The sequence below is a fragment of the Festucalex cinctus genome, chromosome 12 (assembly GCF_051991245.1).
Source record: "Festucalex cinctus isolate MCC-2025b chromosome 12, RoL_Fcin_1.0, whole genome shotgun sequence".
NCBI lineage: Eukaryota > Metazoa > Chordata > Actinopteri > Syngnathiformes > Syngnathidae > Festucalex > Festucalex cinctus.
In genome coordinates this window covers 20,886,863-20,905,084 of record NC_135422.1, presented here as the reverse complement: position 1 = coordinate 20,905,084, position 18,222 = coordinate 20,886,863, and the positions used below count along the sequence as shown (strand labels likewise).

General features: G+C 41.7%; 4 protein-coding genes across 8 annotated transcripts in view; 3 read left to right on the top strand and 1 right to left on the bottom strand.

Moving 5' to 3' along the window:
* Nucleotides 1-1,249: 1,249 nt before the first annotated feature.
* On the top strand, nt 1,250-5,365 carry LOC144031837 (creatine kinase, testis isozyme-like). The gene is made up of 14 exons (XM_077539303.1): nt 1,250-1,425; nt 1,902-2,089; nt 2,170-2,324; nt 2,396-2,528; nt 2,826-2,997; nt 3,072-3,195; nt 3,294-3,483; nt 3,561-3,738; nt 3,809-4,008; nt 4,095-4,249; nt 4,318-4,450; nt 4,529-4,700; nt 4,787-4,841; nt 5,291-5,365. Exons 1-14 carry the CDS (start codon nt 1,406-1,408, stop codon nt 5,363-5,365), a joined length of 1,950 nt encoding a protein of 649 aa, XP_077395429.1. The 5' UTR covers nt 1,250-1,405.
* Nucleotides 5,366-5,414: 49 nt separating this feature from the next.
* Nucleotides 5,415-8,424, top strand: LOC144031836 (creatine kinase, testis isozyme-like). The gene is made up of 12 exons (XM_077539302.1): nt 5,415-5,632; nt 5,721-5,875; nt 5,951-6,083; nt 6,195-6,366; nt 6,440-6,563; nt 6,637-6,826; nt 6,904-7,245; nt 7,323-7,477; nt 7,543-7,675; nt 7,754-7,925; nt 7,996-8,119; nt 8,188-8,424. The coding sequence occupies exons 1-12, from the start codon at nt 5,428-5,430 to the stop codon at nt 8,422-8,424; spliced, it is 2,142 nt and encodes a 713-aa protein (XP_077395428.1). The 5' UTR covers nt 5,415-5,427.
* Nucleotides 8,425-8,442: 18 nt separating this feature from the next.
* Nucleotides 8,443-11,018, top strand: LOC144031357 (creatine kinase, testis isozyme-like). The gene is made up of 7 exons (XM_077538423.1): nt 8,443-8,782; nt 8,863-9,017; nt 9,088-9,220; nt 10,011-10,182; nt 10,253-10,376; nt 10,446-10,635; nt 10,713-11,018. Exons 1-7 carry the CDS (start codon nt 8,560-8,562, stop codon nt 10,889-10,891), a joined length of 1,176 nt encoding a protein of 391 aa, XP_077394549.1. The 5' UTR covers nt 8,443-8,559; the 3' UTR covers nt 10,892-11,018.
* A 479-nt stretch (nt 11,019-11,497) lies between these two features.
* LOC144031305 (zinc finger MYM-type protein 4-like) overlaps nt 11,498-18,222 on the bottom strand; it is a 31,160-nt gene continuing 24,435 nt past the window's right edge. For all 5 annotated transcript variants that reach the window (XM_077538315.1, XM_077538316.1, XM_077538318.1 and 2 more), the window contains 7 exons: nt 17,731-17,860; nt 17,487-17,638; nt 17,276-17,390; nt 15,438-15,695; nt 15,234-15,345; nt 14,876-14,944; nt 11,498-12,940 (listed from right to left, as the gene is read on the bottom strand). In XM_077538315.1, coding sequence (XP_077394441.1) covers nt 12,850-12,940; nt 14,876-14,944; nt 15,234-15,345; nt 15,438-15,695; nt 17,276-17,390; nt 17,487-17,638; nt 17,731-17,860 — 927 coding nt within the window. In that variant the 3' untranslated portion in view covers nt 11,498-12,849. The remainder of the gene's footprint in view (nt 12,941-14,875; nt 14,945-15,233; nt 15,346-15,437; nt 15,696-17,275; nt 17,391-17,486; nt 17,639-17,730; nt 17,861-18,222) is intronic.

Below are 18,222 nucleotides of genomic sequence, written 5' to 3'. Positions count from 1 at the left end.
TAAATGGCAATAGGAAAAATCAAAGATACCCAACAAAACACATAATCTAGCCAAATAAATTACATAAATAAATTACGGTTTTGCGATGAAATTGTAATAACTGGATTTCATGAGGTTTTCTCTTTTTCTAGACAGTGTTACAAGGGATACCTATTATGTCAAGAACCAGTCATTGGCCAACTTGTTTCCATGCAGCTACCCTACATCAGGGATTGGCAACTGCGGCCCCTGACCACATTCTGGGCCCTTTAGCTATAATTTTTTGCCACATATGTCTCGTTCGGGTTTTGTGTCCACCTGTTCTCGTCAGTCTGGTTCCTAATGTCGACCAAGTGTTTTCCTCGTTGTCTTATCATTAGCCTTTCCCTTCTTTCATTCAGTGTCACATTAAGTCACTTGACTTCACTTATACTTGCTGTGAGAGTGTTTTGTTCCCTGGTTTCTTTTTTACTTTGAGGTTTGTTTGGGTTTTTTTTTTTCGTCCAGATGCCCCACCCCGTTGTTATTCTAGCATTTTTATTTTATTTTGCTAATTTGCTTTGGTCAGTACACTTCTACCTGGCTTCTCCACTTACAGCTACATTATGATTACAAAAAAAAATAAAATAAAATATTCAAGCAAAAGCACGATTAAAATTTGAAAAATAAAACACGTCAGTGGTCACTTTTTTTTTTAATCTGCAGTGGTAAAAAAAAAAAAAAAAAAAAAAAGACTATAGGATTGGTGGAAATAAACAAATAAAAATGCAGAAAAGGGAACTCCTGTAAATGATACACTGATCATTTTTAAAGTTGGCCATAAAACACAACAATTTGCCTATCTATCCATCCATCCATGAAAACACAAATCCTCTCATCACTGCTTCCACAATTTACGCAACGCATGTATATATATATATATATATATATATATATATATATATATATATATATATATATATATATATATATATATATATATATATATATATATAATGTTTTATATGTTTTTTAATCTAACATCTAATTCAGAGTTTTGATTAGACATAATACAAGTTAAGGCAAGTCATTCTGCGCATTACATTGTTGACAACCAAAGTTTATTGTACATCACGAGTTTGCATAAGCGCTAAAGCTCCCGTGACGGCAACGAAAGTGACGCGTTGAGGAAAAAAGCTTTTTTGCACAAAGCGAACGTCGGACACACGATATCTTTGAATGCTCGCACGCGTAGTGGGCTGTCACGTTTATTGGACGGTTCGCAGTGCTGACGTTTGGGGGTATATAGTTAGAACACGTATGTTGATGTGTTTTTAAAACATTCAGCAGGACAAATCTGTATGTTCACGCTTTCTTGTAGCTCTGAAAACTTGACAGTTATTAGTCTACTGCTAGTGCTGGGTCTGTGAAGAGAGAAGTCGGAAACATGTCTGACATGGAGCAAGTGTAAGTTAATTAGAAGGCATAAATGTTCAATAATCGCTTGTAATAGGAGATTATTTAGTAGATGGCTGTTGTATCCACTCTTCCTTCAAAAGGACTGTATAGTATTGCTAATTTGCTCGTCTTCAAAGTGGTCACCCATTCTGAAGTTAATTTTCGTTTAACCTAAACTTGAAAGCAACATATTTGGCAGAAATATCAACTCTTATATGTTTTAAATAAATGTATATATATTTCCTACTTGAGATTTCTGAATAAGTGGTCTTGGTCTAGAGACCCCTATTGATCATTCTTTGGAAATTACATCATAAATAGCAACTTTGAGTTAAACAAAGGCTGAAACAGCCCCATTACACAACAAAATATCACACAAAATAATAAAACAGCATATGCCTCCCAAGTTTTTCATTCTAGAGTGTGGGCCCCTACATTCATCCAACAGAATAAATCAGGTCCTGACCTCAATTCTATTTGTGTAGCTCTGATGAAATGGCCAACCTTGAACTGGGGGAGCCGTCAGTGCAGGATGACTTCCCCAATCTGAGTCAGCATAACAACCACATGGCCAAGTTGTTAACCAAGGACATGTACAGCAAACTGAGGGAGAAGTGTACCCCAAATGGCTTCACCATCGATGATGTCATTCAGACAGGAGTGGATAATCCAGGTAGAAACTGATTCACTCTGGTGAGTCATGTGAGGGGCTTTGCGTTGTTATTGACCGGCTGCCATTTTTGATGAGTACAGGTCACCCTTTTATCATGACGGTGGGCTGCGTGGCTGGAGATGAGGAATCGTACGAAGTCTTCAAAGACTTGTTGGACCTTGTGATTCAGGAGAGACATGGAGGTTACAGACCATCGGACAAGCACAAGACTGACCTCGACCCGGAACACCTGAAGGTACAAACGAGTTTGACCTGGAGCTAGATTTTATTGAAATTTTACTGTATCATATTTTGTCTGCCTCTAAGGGGGGAGATGACCTCGACCCCAACTATGTTCTGAGCACCCGTGTGCGAACAGGCCGAAGCATTCGCGGTTATTGCCTGCCGCCACACTGCAGCCGAGGAGAGAGACGTGCTGTGGAGAGAATCTCTGTGGAGGGTAATGATGTCAAGCTATTTCTTTGTTTCTTGAATCTTTCGCAGTTTATCTGTATCAGGAAAACCTGGAATTTAGAGGCTCATCTTGAACTTTTTGGTTGCTATCTTGAAAGTTGTAAATTATTGGATCTGGATGTAAACATGTTATAAAAGCCAAATATGTAAATATCTGTTAATAAAAGCCCAAACACGTGAACTTAGTCAGTCAACCTTTGATGTTAAAAATTTACAGAAAAAAAGGAATGACCTCACTCCTGGTGATGGAATCATAATAGGCTGAGTTGCTATCTACTTGCAGCCCTGGATTCACTAACCGGAGAACTGCAAGGGAAGTACTACGCCTTGAAGAACATGACTGAGGAGGAGCAGCAGCAACTGATTGATGACCACATGCTTTTTGACAAGCCAGTGTCACCTCTGTTGTTGGCATCAGGGATGGCCCGTGATTGGCCGGATGGCAGAGGCATTTGGTGAGTAAATTTATACCTCATAGAGCTGCATTAAATTCGGTCAGGTGGTCGTCATGCTGTCTTTTCCTTTCAAGGCACAATGACGACAAGACTTTCCTGGTTTGGGTGAATGAGGAGGATCATATACGAGTGATCTCCATGCAGAAAGGCGGCAACATGAAGGAAGTGTTCACTCGTTTCTGCAATGGACTCAAAGAGGTTTGTCAGAAACAATTATCCGTCTTTTAATAGCAAAAGCAAGTTAAAAAGGATGCTCCATGCCAACAACACCAAGATGTTTTTTTTTCCCCTTAAAGATGGAGTCCTTGGTCAAAGAAAAAGGGGAAGAATTCATGTGGAATGAGCACCTTGGCTACATCCTGACTTGCCCATCCAACCTAGGCACCGGTCTACGCGCTGGTGTACACGTAAAACTTCCAAACCTGAGCCAGCACCCCGAGTTTGAGGAAATTCTTAAACGGCTGAGACTCCAGAAACGCGGAACTGGTATATTTAAAAAAAAAAGTTTGGTCAAAGTGGGAGAAAACTCAAATAAGTCAACCATTTGTCATTTGTCAAAACAGGCGGTGTTGACACTGATGCCGTGGATGGAGTCTTTGACATCTCGAATTCTGACAGACTGGGCTTCTCTGAGGTGGAGCTGGTGCAGATGGTGATTGATGGTGTCAAGGTGCTGGTAGAGATGGAGAAGAGACTGGAGATACAAGAGCCCATTGACAACCTCATGCCTACTGTGAAGAGGTGAAACCAAATAAGCACATTGTCTTTGAAGTCCGCTTCTGGACTCACGTTTGCATGTGTTTCTGTCTAGTATCGCAAAAGAACCTGAGGAGAAGCCTCAGCCTGAGCGAAAGAAGCTGTCAGCTGACGAGGAGTTCCCAGATCTCAGTCAGCACAACAACTACATGGCCAAGCACTTAACCCTGGACATGTACAAAAAACTGAGGGAGCGAACTACATCCAATGACTTCACCATAGACGGTGTCATCCAGACAGGCGTGGACAATTCTGGTAGTTACCATGTCACCCGATTGAGTAAAGATGTCAGTCGACATGTAACTCTTAACATTGTTGACCATATTACGCAATATGTGCAGGTGACCCTTTTGTCATGACTGTGGGGTGTGTGGCTGGAGATGAGGAGTCATATGAGGTCTACAAAGACTTGATGGACCTTGTGATTCAGGACAGACATGAGGGTTACAAACCAACCGACAAGCACAAGACCGACCTCAACCCAGAGAAACTAAAGGTAAAGCAGCATTCCTTTCACAAGCACCTTGATTTGATTGACATGCAGTAATTATGATGACTCCGAAGGGAGGTGAGGACCTGGATCCCAACTACGTTCTGAGCACCCGTATCCGTACCGGTCGCGGCATCCGTGGCTTCTGCCTGCCACCGCATTGCAGCCGAGGAGAGAGACGTGCTGTGGAGAAGCTCGCTATTCAAGGTAGATCTGGAAGATCCCAACCATTGTTACTCATTACTGGTATTGAAAAGTGAAAATTATCCTGTGGTGCTTCTGCAGTTCTGGAGTCACTGACTGGAGACCTGCAAGGCAAATATTATGCCTTAAAGGACATGATGGAAGCCGAACAGCAGCAGATGATTTACGACCACTTTTTGTTTGAAAAGCCAGTGTCACCTCTGCTACTGGCCTCAGGGATGGCTCGTGACTGGCCTGATGGCAGAGGCATCTGGTAAAACACAACTCCGTTATAGGAAAGTCTTCATTTGGGATGTTTTTATTCAAAGGCATCTTAATTTGTGATCTTTTCATCCCAAGGTATAACGAATACAAGACATTCCTGGTGTGGGTAAACGAAAAGGACCATCTGAGGGTGATCTCAATGCAAAAAGGAGGCAACATGAAGGAAGTTTTCACTCGCTTCTGTGATGGTCTTGCAGAGGTTTAGAAATAACATTAAATATTCACATTTAGGCCATTTTTTGCAATTTGATGTTTAATCGTGACCTGATCCTGTTTAGATGAAGTCCTTGTTCAAGAAGAAAGGTCATGTATTTATGTGGAATGAGCATCTTGGCTATATCCCGACTTATCCAACCAACCTGGGAACTGGTCTACGTGCTAGTGTTCATGTGAAGTTGCCAAACCTGAGCAAGCACCCAGATTTTGATGAGGTTCTGAGGAGACTTAGGCTGCAGAAACGTGGAATTGGTACAGGTAAATCGTAAACCTTTGGGCGAACTGATGTGATTTATTCAACAATAAACCTTAAAATGCTTAAATTCACCAAGAGATTGTTTTTTGTTTTTTTTTGCTCACCAGGTGGCGGGGACACAGCAGTTGTGGATGGAGTCTTTGACATCTCTAACACTGACAGACTGGGTTACTCTGAGGTGAAACTGGTCCAGATAGTGGTCGACGGGATCAGGGTGCTGTTAGAGATGGAGAAGAGGTTGGCAATGGACGAGTCCATTGATGACCTAATGCCCAGCAACGTTGAGCTTAAGGGACTGACAGCGAAGGACGAGTTCCCAGATCTCAGTAAGCACAACAACCACATGGCCAAAATATTAACATTGGACATGTATAAGAAGCTGAAGGATCGTACAACCCCCAATGGCTTCACCATCGATGATGTCATCCAGACGGGCGTGGATAATCCAGGTGCAGTAAACTTGACCTGAAAACTGGCAACCATATGACTTGATTTGGAGCTTGCTTGTCTAGCTTCACACTATATGACTGTGTGCAGGTCATCCCTTCATCATGACGGTTGGGTGTGTGGCTGGAGATGAGGAGACTTATGACGTCTACAGAGAGCTGCTGGACCTTGTGATTGTAGACAGACATAGAGGTTACAAAGCCAAAGACAAACACAAGACCGATCTCAACCCAGAAAAGCTGAAGGTCTTGCAGTGTTTCATACTGACATGGATATAGATTTCAATTGCAGGTAAACAAATGACCTTTTATATTTTTCAGGGGGGTGATGATTTGGACCCGGAATATGTTCTGAGCTCCCGAGTCCGAACAGGCCGCAGCATCCGTGGTTTCTGCTTGCCGCCACTGTGTAGCCGTGGAGAGAGACGTGCTATTGAGAAGCTTTCTGTTGAAGGTAAAAAGCAAGACCTCCGCATAATCCAAGCCATGCTGATGATGTACAATAGTGCCATCAAGGGGCTGCAGGTGGCATATATTTGAATTAATAGTGTGTTTCTAAACTCAGCCCTGGACTCCCTGAGTGGAGACCTACAAGGGAAATACTACGCCTTGAAGAACATGACGGAGGAAGAGCAGCAGCAGCTGATTGATGACCACTTGCTGTTTGACAAGCCAGTGTCACCTCTGCTGCTGGCATCAGGGATGGCTCGCGACTGGCCTGACGGTAGAGGCATCTGGTAAGATGCAACATCTGAATCTCATAGGTGCACTTTACCTGGAAATGTTCTAACGTTCATGCTTTCACTGAAGGCACAATGAAAACAAGACGTTCTTAGTGTGGGTGAATGAAGAAGACCACTTGAGAGTGATCTCCATGCAGAAAGACAGCAATATGAAGGAAGTGTTCACTCGATTCTGCACCGGACTCAAAGAGGTTTTTACAAATCCAGCACTCCGATGTCTAAACCATTTTAGCTCGTGATGACCTGATTACCTTCGGTTTTTAGATTGAGTCCTCGATCAAGCAGAAAGGTGAAGCTTTCATGTGGAATGAGCGCCTTGGCTACATCCTGACTTGCCCATCCAACCTGGGCACCGGACTACGCGCTGGTGTGCACGTGAAGCTACCACACATGAGCAAGCATCCTGAGTTTGAGGAGGTTCTTCGAAGGTTGAGGCTCCAGAAACGTGGAACCGGTACAAAGAAAGTTCTTGTCAGCCATCCTATGTTTTGAGAATATTTTGATGTTTAATCCATCACTCGTGTTGATCAGGTGGTGTGGATACGGATGCTGTGGATGGGGTCTTTGACATCTCCAATGCCGACAGACTGGGTTTCTCTGAGGTGCATCTGGTCCAGAGGGTGGTCGACGGCATCAAGCTGCTCGTGGAAATGGAGAAAAGGCTCGAGAAGGAGGAATCCATAGATGACCTAAAGCCAGCTGACCTTCAGATGAACGTGTTTTCTGCAGAGGAAGAGTTCCCAGATTTAAGTCAGCACAACAACCACGTGGCCAAGTTCTTAACTCTGGAAATGTACAAGTCGCTGAGGCAGCGCTGTACCACCAATGGCTTCACCATCGATGATATTATACAGACAGGCGTGGATAATCCAGGTACCGTAACTTTTGAGAGACAATTCTGCATTTTGACTTTTCTGTCCATGTGACATATTTCTCTAAAATATTTGTAGGTCATCCCTTCATCATGACTGTGGGCTGTGTTGCTGGAGACGAGGAGTCATACAGCGTCTTCAAAGACTTGATGGACCTTGTGATTCAGGACAGACATGGAGGCTACAAACCAGGAGATATGCACAAGACTGACCTCAACCCAGACCACTTGAGGGTAAAGCAGCATTTTACCAGGATGACCTGAAGCGTGAAACCTAACGTCTGTTCTTGCCTCTCCAGGGGGGCAGCGACCTTGACTCAAACTATGTTCTGAGCTGCCGAGTCCGTACGGGCCGCAGCATCCGTGGCTTCTGCCTGCCGCCACTTTGCACCCGTGGAGAAAGGAGAGCTTTGGAGAAGCTTTGCATTGGAGGTAAGGCTCATGTCGAGCCTGTGGAAGCGCGGCTGCCATTTAGACTTAGCTCAATCGTGTTTGCTACTTCCTCTGCAGCTCTCGATGCACTAACTGGAGATCTGCAAGGAAAATACTACGCCTTGAAAAGCATGACCGAGGAGCAGCAGCAGCAGCTAATCAATGACCACTTCCTGTTTGACAAACCAGTGTCCCCTCTGCTGGTTGCTTCGGGGATGGCACGTGATTGGCCTGATGGCAGAGGCATCTGGTAAGCTTCCACATTGCCCCAAATTTGTAGAGCTGGAAAGCTAAATGAATTAAATGTCTCCTTTCCAAAGGCACAATGACAACAAAACTTTCCTGGTGTGGGTGAACGAGGAAGACCATTTGCGAGTCATTTCCATGGAGAAAGGTGGCAACATGAAGGATGTGTTCACACGCTTTTGCACTGGACTCAAAGAGGTTTGTAGACAAAAATTGGAGGTCTAATGATGATACGGTGATGATCTGATAGACTTGATCCTGTTTAGCTTGAGTCGGTGATTAAGGAGAAAGGTGAGGCATTCATGTGGAATGAGCATCTAGGCTACATCCTGACTTGCCCATCCAACCTGGGTACTGGTCTGCGTGCTGGTGTACATGTCAAACTCCCCAACATGAGCAAGCACCCTAAATTTGAGGAGGTTCTCAAGAAGCTGAGGCTCCAGAAACGTGGAACAGGTACATCGCAACTTGATTTGGCTGCGTGGTTCCCCGACATATGCTGAATTATTTGTCTGTCAGGTGGTGTGGACACAGCTGCCGTGGATGGAATCTTCGACATCTCAAATGCTGATAGACTCGGCTTCTCCGAGGTGCAGCTTGTCCAGATTGTGGTCGATGGTGTTAAGTTGCTGGTGGATATGGAGAAGAAGCTGGAAAAGGGCGCCTCCATCAACAACCTGATGCCTGGTAAACTAAGGTTGAAGAAGCTTGCACCTGAGAATGACTTTCCAGATATCTCTATGCACAACAACTACATGGCCAAGTACTTAACTCTGGACCTGTACAAAACACTGAGTGAGCGGAAAACACCTTACGGCTTCACCATTGACCGCGTCATCCAATCTGGTGTGGATAATCCAGGTATGAAGTAATTGTTCATTCTGAGGTCTGAAATGATTCATCATTGCTCTGTCTGACAATTCTGCTGTGTTTGAGTGCAGGTAGTCCTTTTGCTATGACTATGGGCTGCGTAGCCGGTGATGAGGAGACATATGAGGTCTTCAAAGAACTGCTGGACCTTGTCATTGAGGATAAGCATGGAGGTTATAAGGCAACAGACGTGCACAAGAACGACTTCAACCCAGACAGCCTTGCGGTACAGCAGAGTTCTCTCCTACACATAGACACATTATGGCTTTGAGTAATTATTGTTTTGTTCCTCAAAGGGGGGCGACGACCTTGACCCCAACTATGTCCTGATTTCCCGTATCCGAGCGGGTCGCAACATTCGTGGCTGCTGCTTACCACCACATTGCACTCGTGGAGAGAGGCGTCTTCTTGAGCAGCTCGCCATCGAAGGTTGTTTTGAGTTGCTTGGCGACTTTTGGCATATGTTGCGCGTAGTGTTAAATTTTATCCGCCATTTTTAAATTAAGTCCGTTTTAGTCCAATTTCAGTCACACTTGTTAGTTTTTTAGACCATTTTTAGTCAACTAGCCCAAGAAAACAATTTTATTTGTGTAGTTTGAGTCAACAAAAACTGTCAAAATTTTAGTCTAGCTTTAGTCAGGACAATCATATTACCCTGTAGCCTATATAATTTTTTTTGTTGTCAGGAGATTATGTTAAACATATTTCACATAAAATTTTCTCTCATCTTTTTGATGAAAAACAGTTTAACATTGTTGGAACGTTATAGCTGTTGGATTAATGTTAAATACATTTTTTGTTTTATTTTTTTTAACCTTCACCGTGAATCCACCTCCTGTTTGTCCCGTGTTTGTGCATGTTGCACTTGCAGGCTGCAGATATGAAAGGGGGTGTGTCACATGACTGTGTCCCAGACGTGACAGATTATCAGAGACAAGAGTTTACAAAATCATATTATCGTCTCGTTTTTGTTTATGAACTAAAATGTCCATACAGTTTTCATTAAGTACATTTTTGTCGTCTTCATTAGTTGCCGAAAATGCAGACTGATTTAGGCCAAGTTATTGTTTATTGAGGGTTTTAGTCTTATCTAGTAATGTTTTGGTTAGTTGGAAAATGTGTGTTGACAAAATTATTTTTGTTGTCGTTGACAAAATTAACACTAGTTGCACGAATGCGAATCGTGTAAACTTGGGTGTGTACTTTTTTTGTTCTGCAGTTCTAGGATCACTAACTGGAGACCTGAATGGGACATACTTGCCATTGAAGAGCATTTCAGAAGCTGACCAGCAGCAGATGATAGATGACCACTTGCTGTTTGAGAAGCCAGTGTGTCCTCTGCTGGTTGCCTCAGGGATGGCCCGTGATTGGCCAGATGGCAGAGGAATCTGGTGAGACACACACAAACTCAATCTCCTTTGGGTGAAAATGCAAAGTTAAATTCATGTCTTCTCTTGAAAGGCACAACGGAGGTAAAACATTCTTGGCGTGGGTGAATGAAGAGGAGCATCTAAAACTGATCGCCCTTGAGAAAGGGGGCAACATGAAGGCGGCGTTCACTCGTTTCTGCAATGGAATTCAGGAGGTTTGATCGCCAAAGCAAACATCCATGACGCAGACTTAGCTGTGATTACATCGCGCTGGTCCTTTTTAGGTCGAGTCCAAGCTCAAGGAGAAAGATCAGGAATTCATGTGGAATGAGCACCTTGGCTTCATCCAGACTTGCCCATCCAACCTGGGCACTGGTCTACGTGCGGGAGTGCATGTGAGGCTGCCCAACATGAGCAAACGAGCTGAGTTTGAGGAAGTTCTTAAACGGCTGAGGCTTGAGAAACGTGCAATTGGTATACTGCCGCCTTTGGTACAAATGATACTGCTTCCAGTCAGGCCATAAAATTCTCAAATGTCGTTCGTCCTCCAGGTGGGGTGGACCCCGAGACAGATAGTGGAGTCTTTGACATTTCCAACACTGACAGACTGGGCTTCACTGAGGTGCAGCTGGTACAGGTGGTAGTTGATGGCATAAAAGTGCTGGTGGAGATGGAGAAGAGGCTTGAGATGGAAGAGGGGATTGATGATCTGATGCCAGTCCAGAAGTAGAACCACTGCCACCCCCAACAGTCCACACTTAACTTTTCTTTCCATTTTGTGTGCTTGATTTGCTCTCGTTAACACATTTGTTGTGTTCTGAAACAGATGAACTTGAAATAAAGTCATTCTTAAGACACCCTGTGTGCAGATGACCTGTTCCATGGCATGTTGCAGGATTATATGAAGCTCAATTTCAAAGGTCACAGTTGAAAACATGTAGCACTCCAACAATAAGAATAGGGTGATTATGTCACTAAAATCAAACACTTTGTTTTCAAATCTTGTTTGTCTTAATGCATTAAGGTTGTGGGTAAATAGTCTATCCCAGCTAACTTTGGACTGGACTGAACCATTCACACATTAAAATCTATGGGTAATACAGTCTTCAATACTCCTGATGTGTGTTTTTTGGAATTGTGTGCCCAGAAAAATCACAAGAGGCGGGAGAACCTGGAAAGTAGAGACACTAACTCCAAATTACACAATTTTAAGGCAGACATTCTAAGTAAGCACTTATCCATGATGCCCTTCCATTTCATTTAACTATTTTTTAAAGACAACAATCAAGAACTCTCTTTGGCATTAAAATGAGATTGGGACAACCGAAATCATCACTCACTTTATGGCAGCCCCTAAAAACTTGCTGCTCATTTATTATTTGACCATTGAAAATATTTTTAAACCTTACAGACCATTAAACACACATACAAAAATAAAAAAAAATAAAAAAAAATGCCTCTCTTAGTAAGAGTGCAAAGCCACATGAACGTGAAAAAGAAAAAAATAGTGGATTAACTCCTTTAAAAGAAAAACAATGGCACCATTACAAGGAGCAAACAAATATGAATGAACAGGAATGGATGGATATATATATACAGCATACAAGAAGGGGCATGAGGAACAACTGCAGGGGAAAACAGGCAGAATCCATGAACAAACATTTGATGGGTGATTTCATTTGACACCAAATAAGGCCACAAAAGAGACTAAAGAATAATCTGGGCAATAATGTCAGATAACACATTTATCAAAGAAAATGCAGCACCGAGTTTCCTCTAGTGTCACACCACCTCATTCAACATACATATTACAGTACTTGAACTTTCTTATTGTCCCAAAAAAAAACAAAAAAACTTAGGTGACCAAAAAGAATACAATAAATCATCAATTTTTTTTGTATAGCACATTTAAAAAAAAAAAAGTCATGTCTCTTGATGCAAGCATCATCCTGCTCGAATTTGCATACTAAATCTCAAAAATACTGCTTTAAAGTATCGTGATTTTGCCATTCTAAAACATCAAGAGAATGTAATCCAATACACACAAGGTATGACCAAGTTCAGAGATGACGACTATTTTGTTTTTGGTCAAATGAAGTTTGATTGACAATATGAAAAAAACTATTCTTCGTGACGTCATCTGTCAACTCTGTGAACTGTCCATGTTGCTTGATGCCTAAAATTTGGTGATGGGTGGAAATCTTCCAGTGGAAGTGTCATGTACAACAGCCGACGTGGCGGCAGCGGCAGCAGCGTAACACATTGCGACGCATGTACCTGCACAGTACGACTGCACAGAATGTCACGCTGGCAGTTTGAGAGAGGGACGCATATTCGAAGCAAATAAACCACTATCAACTCTAATGTTTCAATTTGTGATGGGGATGAGTAAAGGAGAAATCAAATAGTCCGTAACGCTCTCTTTTCATTTGAAACAGTAGAAGATGCCGGCAGACTCGAGGAGTGTTTGTCAGAGGAGGAAGAGGCAGGCATCCGCTCGGGGAAGCTCAAACTAAGAGTTCAGTCATCATCGTTGTAACAAAATGTCCGTTGTGTCTTCGACAGCACGGTGGCCCGCTTCTTCGCATCAAGCCAAGAGCTGGCGCGCGTGCGTGTCCGTAATGCTCCGGGAACCGTTACAAAAAGGCGTGTTACTGTAAACTGCGACCAAGCGGAGGCTGCCTCCTGTTACCGCTGAACTTCCTTGACCGCCAAGATGCGAGTGAGCATGCTCTGCAGAATTGTGTGATGTAGTGCGTGACAAGTATACCAGTAGGAACTGTGGGCAAAGAAAAGGAGAGTAAAATAATTACATCAGAGAAGTTGGTGTGCATTTCATATTACATAAAAAAAAAAAAAAAAAAAAAAAAAAAATTACAGCGAAAACTCCAAAGGTGGATGAATTTGAAAGTCTATTAATGTATATTTTTCAGTTCCAAATGTTTATAACTACCATATTTTCTGCACTATAAGGCGCACCTAAAAACCTTTAATTTTCTCAAAAACCGACAGTGCGCCTTATATGTGGCTCAATATTAAGTACAGCTACCATAGTCAGGGGGCATCACCGAAGTAACAGCAGTTGGAATGGTAGTACCACACTTGAACAAGGCTGTGAAATATTGTGGATATGGATACTAACGTTTGAACCATATTGAGTTATTGTTATATTGTTAATACGGAACCATATTGTGACTGCACTACCGGTAACTTGTTTTGGGAGTGAACAAAGTTGCCAGAATGCCGGTTTGTATTCAATTATCGGTTATAAATAATGACTGACTCATCTGTTTTGTTCAGATTCCCTTTAGCACAGCTCCTTCCTGTTTGCAGGGGTGGCAAACTGTGGTCCTCGGGGGGCGGAGTCCTGCAGGTTTTATAGATTTCCCTACTCGAAGTGCAGCTGATTTCAATTAACAGGCTCGCTATCAAGCTTCTGCAGAGCTTGCTGATGAGCTGATCATGAATCAGCTGTGTTGAAGAAGGGAAATATCCAAAATCTGCAGGACTGCAGCCCTCGAGGACCGGATCTCGACACCCCTGATCTATTGTACGCTTAATGCAACCCCAGCCACTGCAGTAGCTTCTACTCTATGCGCCTTATAATGCGGTACGCCTTATATATGGAAAAAGTTTTAAAATATGTCATTTATTGAAGGTGCGCCTTATAATGCAGTGCGCTTTATAGTGCGGAAAATATTTAAGTTTATTTACAATGCACAAATGTAGATGATAAACTGAAGCTCAAATTCCTGAGGTTGTTTTAATGTTGTTCAATGAACATAAAGATATTCCTAATAAATGCGTACAGTACTGCTTTGCATTAAAGCAAAGGGAAAATGTATTTATAAGAATTATACTCAGATTATACTCATACTCTAGTATCTGAGTTATATACATGCACGTGCGTTTGAGAGGCAGGGCCTCATAGGGTGGCCTATAACATCAAGGAGTCTTGTTTTATTGTTACTAAATTATGGAAGCATGGAACTGCCAATGTGGAGCAAACATTATTTTTTAACTGGCAAATAAAATACGTTTGAACATTCTTGAATATGCGTTCAAATGTACTTGCAAATATGTTTACATATAACTGCAAATACATTTGAACATAGTTGTAGGCTAGGCTAAATGCTAAATACTTTTTCTCCCATAATGCCATGGGGTACTGACGTGTGCATGTGCAAGTAAAAACAAAACAAAAAAAATACATTATATTAATACATTTAAAAATTAAGTAAAATGTTTATTTGTAATCCATAATTTTCATGATTTATTATTAAGTATGCACGTGAAAGTCAACATCCTGTGGCATTAAAGTTTCAAGCATTTACTCTACAAGTACATCCAAGTGTGTTTGTAAATATGGTTAGATGTAAATGGAAGTATGATCAAAGTACGTTTGAACATATTAACGGACTTAGAAATACGTCCAAACATACTTGCAAATACGTACAAATGTATTTGCTGGTCAAAAATATTTACTCCACATTGGCATGCTTCCACACTAAATGACTAAGGTGCATTTGTGACTGTGGCTCTCCTTTCCCATATGCAAGGGCATTACAGTCGGTAAATACACGGTAAAATGCATGGCAATTTAAAAAAAAAAAAAAGAAAAAAAAATGATAGCGGGGCTTGAACACTCCAAGGAGAGCCACAGGCGATTCTGCCTCGCAAATACGTAATTTAAAATGGTAGACAAATTTCTGACCTGTGTGTGTGGACATTGCATTCAGGCTGGAGGTAAAACATGTCAGTCCTCTTCAATGCTGTTGGCGGGCTTATAGGGGAAGAAGACAGAACGAGATTACATTTTTGTCTCACAACAAGTAGTGTATTCTTTATTTATCAGTTTTCTGGGAGTTCCTTTGTAGCAGTTGCACGTTTTCCCTTTGACTTTTATTACAGCAAAACTATGCATGCTAGCATAAACTAAAAAAATACATGGATGTCTTTTGTCAGTCTACATATCAGCATGCTATCCAAATCAAATGTGCTGTCGCTGATTCCTCTGTTTTGGGGAAGAGAAACTGTATCACAACATTCACATTTGTTTGTGTATGTGTTACCATCTGGAGAGATAGAACTCATAGAGTCTGACAGGACAGTGCAGAGGATTGGTCACATTTTCTGCCATCTCCATGTCCCCATCCTCCTTTTCTTGCTTTTTCTTCATTCGCTCTAAAAGAAACAATTAGCGAACGGCAAACAATATTGAACATTTGAGGGCGATAACGGATCCAACGGTTGGATTGCGGACGCGTTCCACACACCCGCCTCTCCCCGGCTGGAAGTAGCAGCACTGTTTCGCTGGTATCTGAGGTAGAGGACTTTGCCTGCTCGACTGCAGGGTTTGGTGTGCAAACTGAAGTTGGCGAAAGACAGGCTTTGGTGCTGCGCCAAGGTGGTGAAGTGGAAGTTCTTGGTGTAGAAGAAGAGAAGCGTGTTGAGCAACACGATGGGGGAGTAAGCGCCCAGCTGCTTACACTCCCACAGGAAGGACTCCTCAACTCGAGAGGACACGGGGCTACCTGGAGGGGGAGATACACCTGAGTAAACGTCATCTACTTTGGTGTTTAGTGACTGTGCTTTATACAGTTTGGTTGAAGAACATTTAAAAAATTGGTTGGGCTCAGTCAGATATTCACACTGTATGTGGGCTCGACTAACATTTGGCAAGATCCCTTAGCTGCTAATTGGCCTTCTATAACAAGCAGCTGCAGAGTTACATCGCTATATTGATCGCTTGGTGTTCAGCGAAGAGTCCTCAACTAAAATGTTTGTGATGGTCCACTTAGGTCCTGTTCGGCTACGTTGCTCAAAAGTGCCGAAGGAAAAAGTTTGCACTTGCCTCAAAGGTCAAAGTTGCCATGGGCTGATATTAGATTCTGAAGGTATGATAGGTGTGAGCAAATTTATTGTGGTATCAGGGTATTACTTTTTTTTTTTTTTTTTATATATATTTCGGTTAAAAAAAAACAAAAAAAAACATTTTTCTCCATTGTACACAATCTATTTTATAGAGAATATTTGGTACATTAGAGAAATGCATACCATGTTAAGTTTAAGTAAATACATGTTAACATTCTTCTTCTGTTTTAATTCTTCTTTAAGTCACAAGTAGGGCTGGGCGATATGGCCAAAAAAAAAAATCTCAATTTTTGCAGTCATTCAGGACGATTACGATTTTAATTGATTTTAATCTAATAAATCCAACAAACGTTTATTTAAAGGTCTCACTTATTCAAAAATAATTTCTGTGTAAAATGTTCAGACACCAGTAACGTATACTGATTCTTGATTAGTTTTTAACATAAACTTAACATTCATAGTTTTAGTTAGTTAGTAATTCAAAATTAAGGAGTTGGTAGCTATTGTAAACATGTCTTGTAAACCACCCATCCAGCATTCTACCACGTGCAAAATTACAACACATAAAAGCATTTGGATGTAACAGAACATAATAACAACTTTTTCTAATCCAGAACATAAAACTCGATTTCACGATTTAACAAATTTTCAATGATTCGATTTTTTTAAAATGACGATGCATCAAATTAATTCGATTTATTGCCCAGCCCTAAGTCACGGTGTCCCATCACTGGTAGGCTATATTTAGAACAGTCCCATGGGCTACTCGTGTTGTCCTAGGGGCTAACTAGAGTCTGGCAACTTTTTTTTTTATTTGTAAGACAACGCACATTAATCAGAATGCATTTGTGTAACTTTAGGTGTGTCTCTTTCTTCTAACCCCCCGCAAAAACTTAATTGGAGGCCATTAACTTCAAAGATGCAGCGCCTTTACTCAATTTTGCAAGCAGCCAATCATATAGTACCTTGCTTAAAAGTCAAGTCTCCTCCTCTTCAAAAAAAAAATAAAAAATAAAAAATTAAGAGCTCTTTACCGGTGACAGCCAGTATTAGCAGTTAATGAAATCTTTTTAAAAGGCTCATCCTAATATTTATTTTTTTGGCCAATTGGCTAATATATTGAGCACCAAAACTTGGTCACATTCTTGCTCAGATCTGAGATCGAGTGCAATAAAATAATCTAGAATAAACTACGACAGTTGGTCTTATCAAGGCATGTTTTTCTCATCAGTGAACATACCACTGGGCAGTTGTTTAGGTTTCCAGAGTCGCAGCATCCCAGAAATCTCCAATGCAAATTGACTGTACAGCTCATCGGTGAAAATATTCTCTATGCGGCCCTTCATGAATAGATACTGTCCGCATAGAAGGCGACAGAAGCAAACAAGACAAAAGGTCAGGATAAAGTGAAACACAAACAACCAAAAGATGCTCACATTTAATGTGTGTACCTGTTGTATCCCCAGGCAGAGGTAGAAAATGCTGTCAGGGCTGTAGGCCTCACCATTCGGCCTACGCACTTCTTTGATAAAGCAAGACAGAGCGTAGCTCAGCTCAGCAGAATCACACTGAAGAATATCCTCTTTAACAACCACAGGATTGGCTACAAACAGGAGAGACGGTGAGTGAATAACCAAAATATTCAAATAGTGGAGATCGAACAAACGCAACAGAAGAAAAAGCATTCTTGCTCACATCTTCTAGAATGCGTGTTGTGTTGCTGCACCCAGCTCGTCCATGCTTTAACACCATACATGTAGTTCAATTGGATGCTGACTGGAGTCACAGCAGCGCTGCAATCTACCGAGGCAGGTCGCCTTCGACTCTGCCTCAACAGAGATGCAAGAATGGGCACGTTAGCAAAATGATTGTATGGAAAAGATGCAAAAAACACTGGCGACGTATTTTGCTGGCATTGGGCAGAATCCTTGTACCACCAAAATCAGCACTTTTCAGGAACATATTTATTTAAAAAAATAAAAAATAAAGAGCATGCTTGTTCAATAATTAACATTACGTCACCAAAAATAGAAAGCCATTTTCAAACATTTTTGGTTGGTGATTGATTTGTAAAAACTGCACACATGCGGTGGACAGACCAATCCAAGAGATCTGTGGAAAAATAGAAAATGGAATAAACTTTGACATAGTAGGTTTCGACCCAACGCCAGCAATTTATTATGCGAC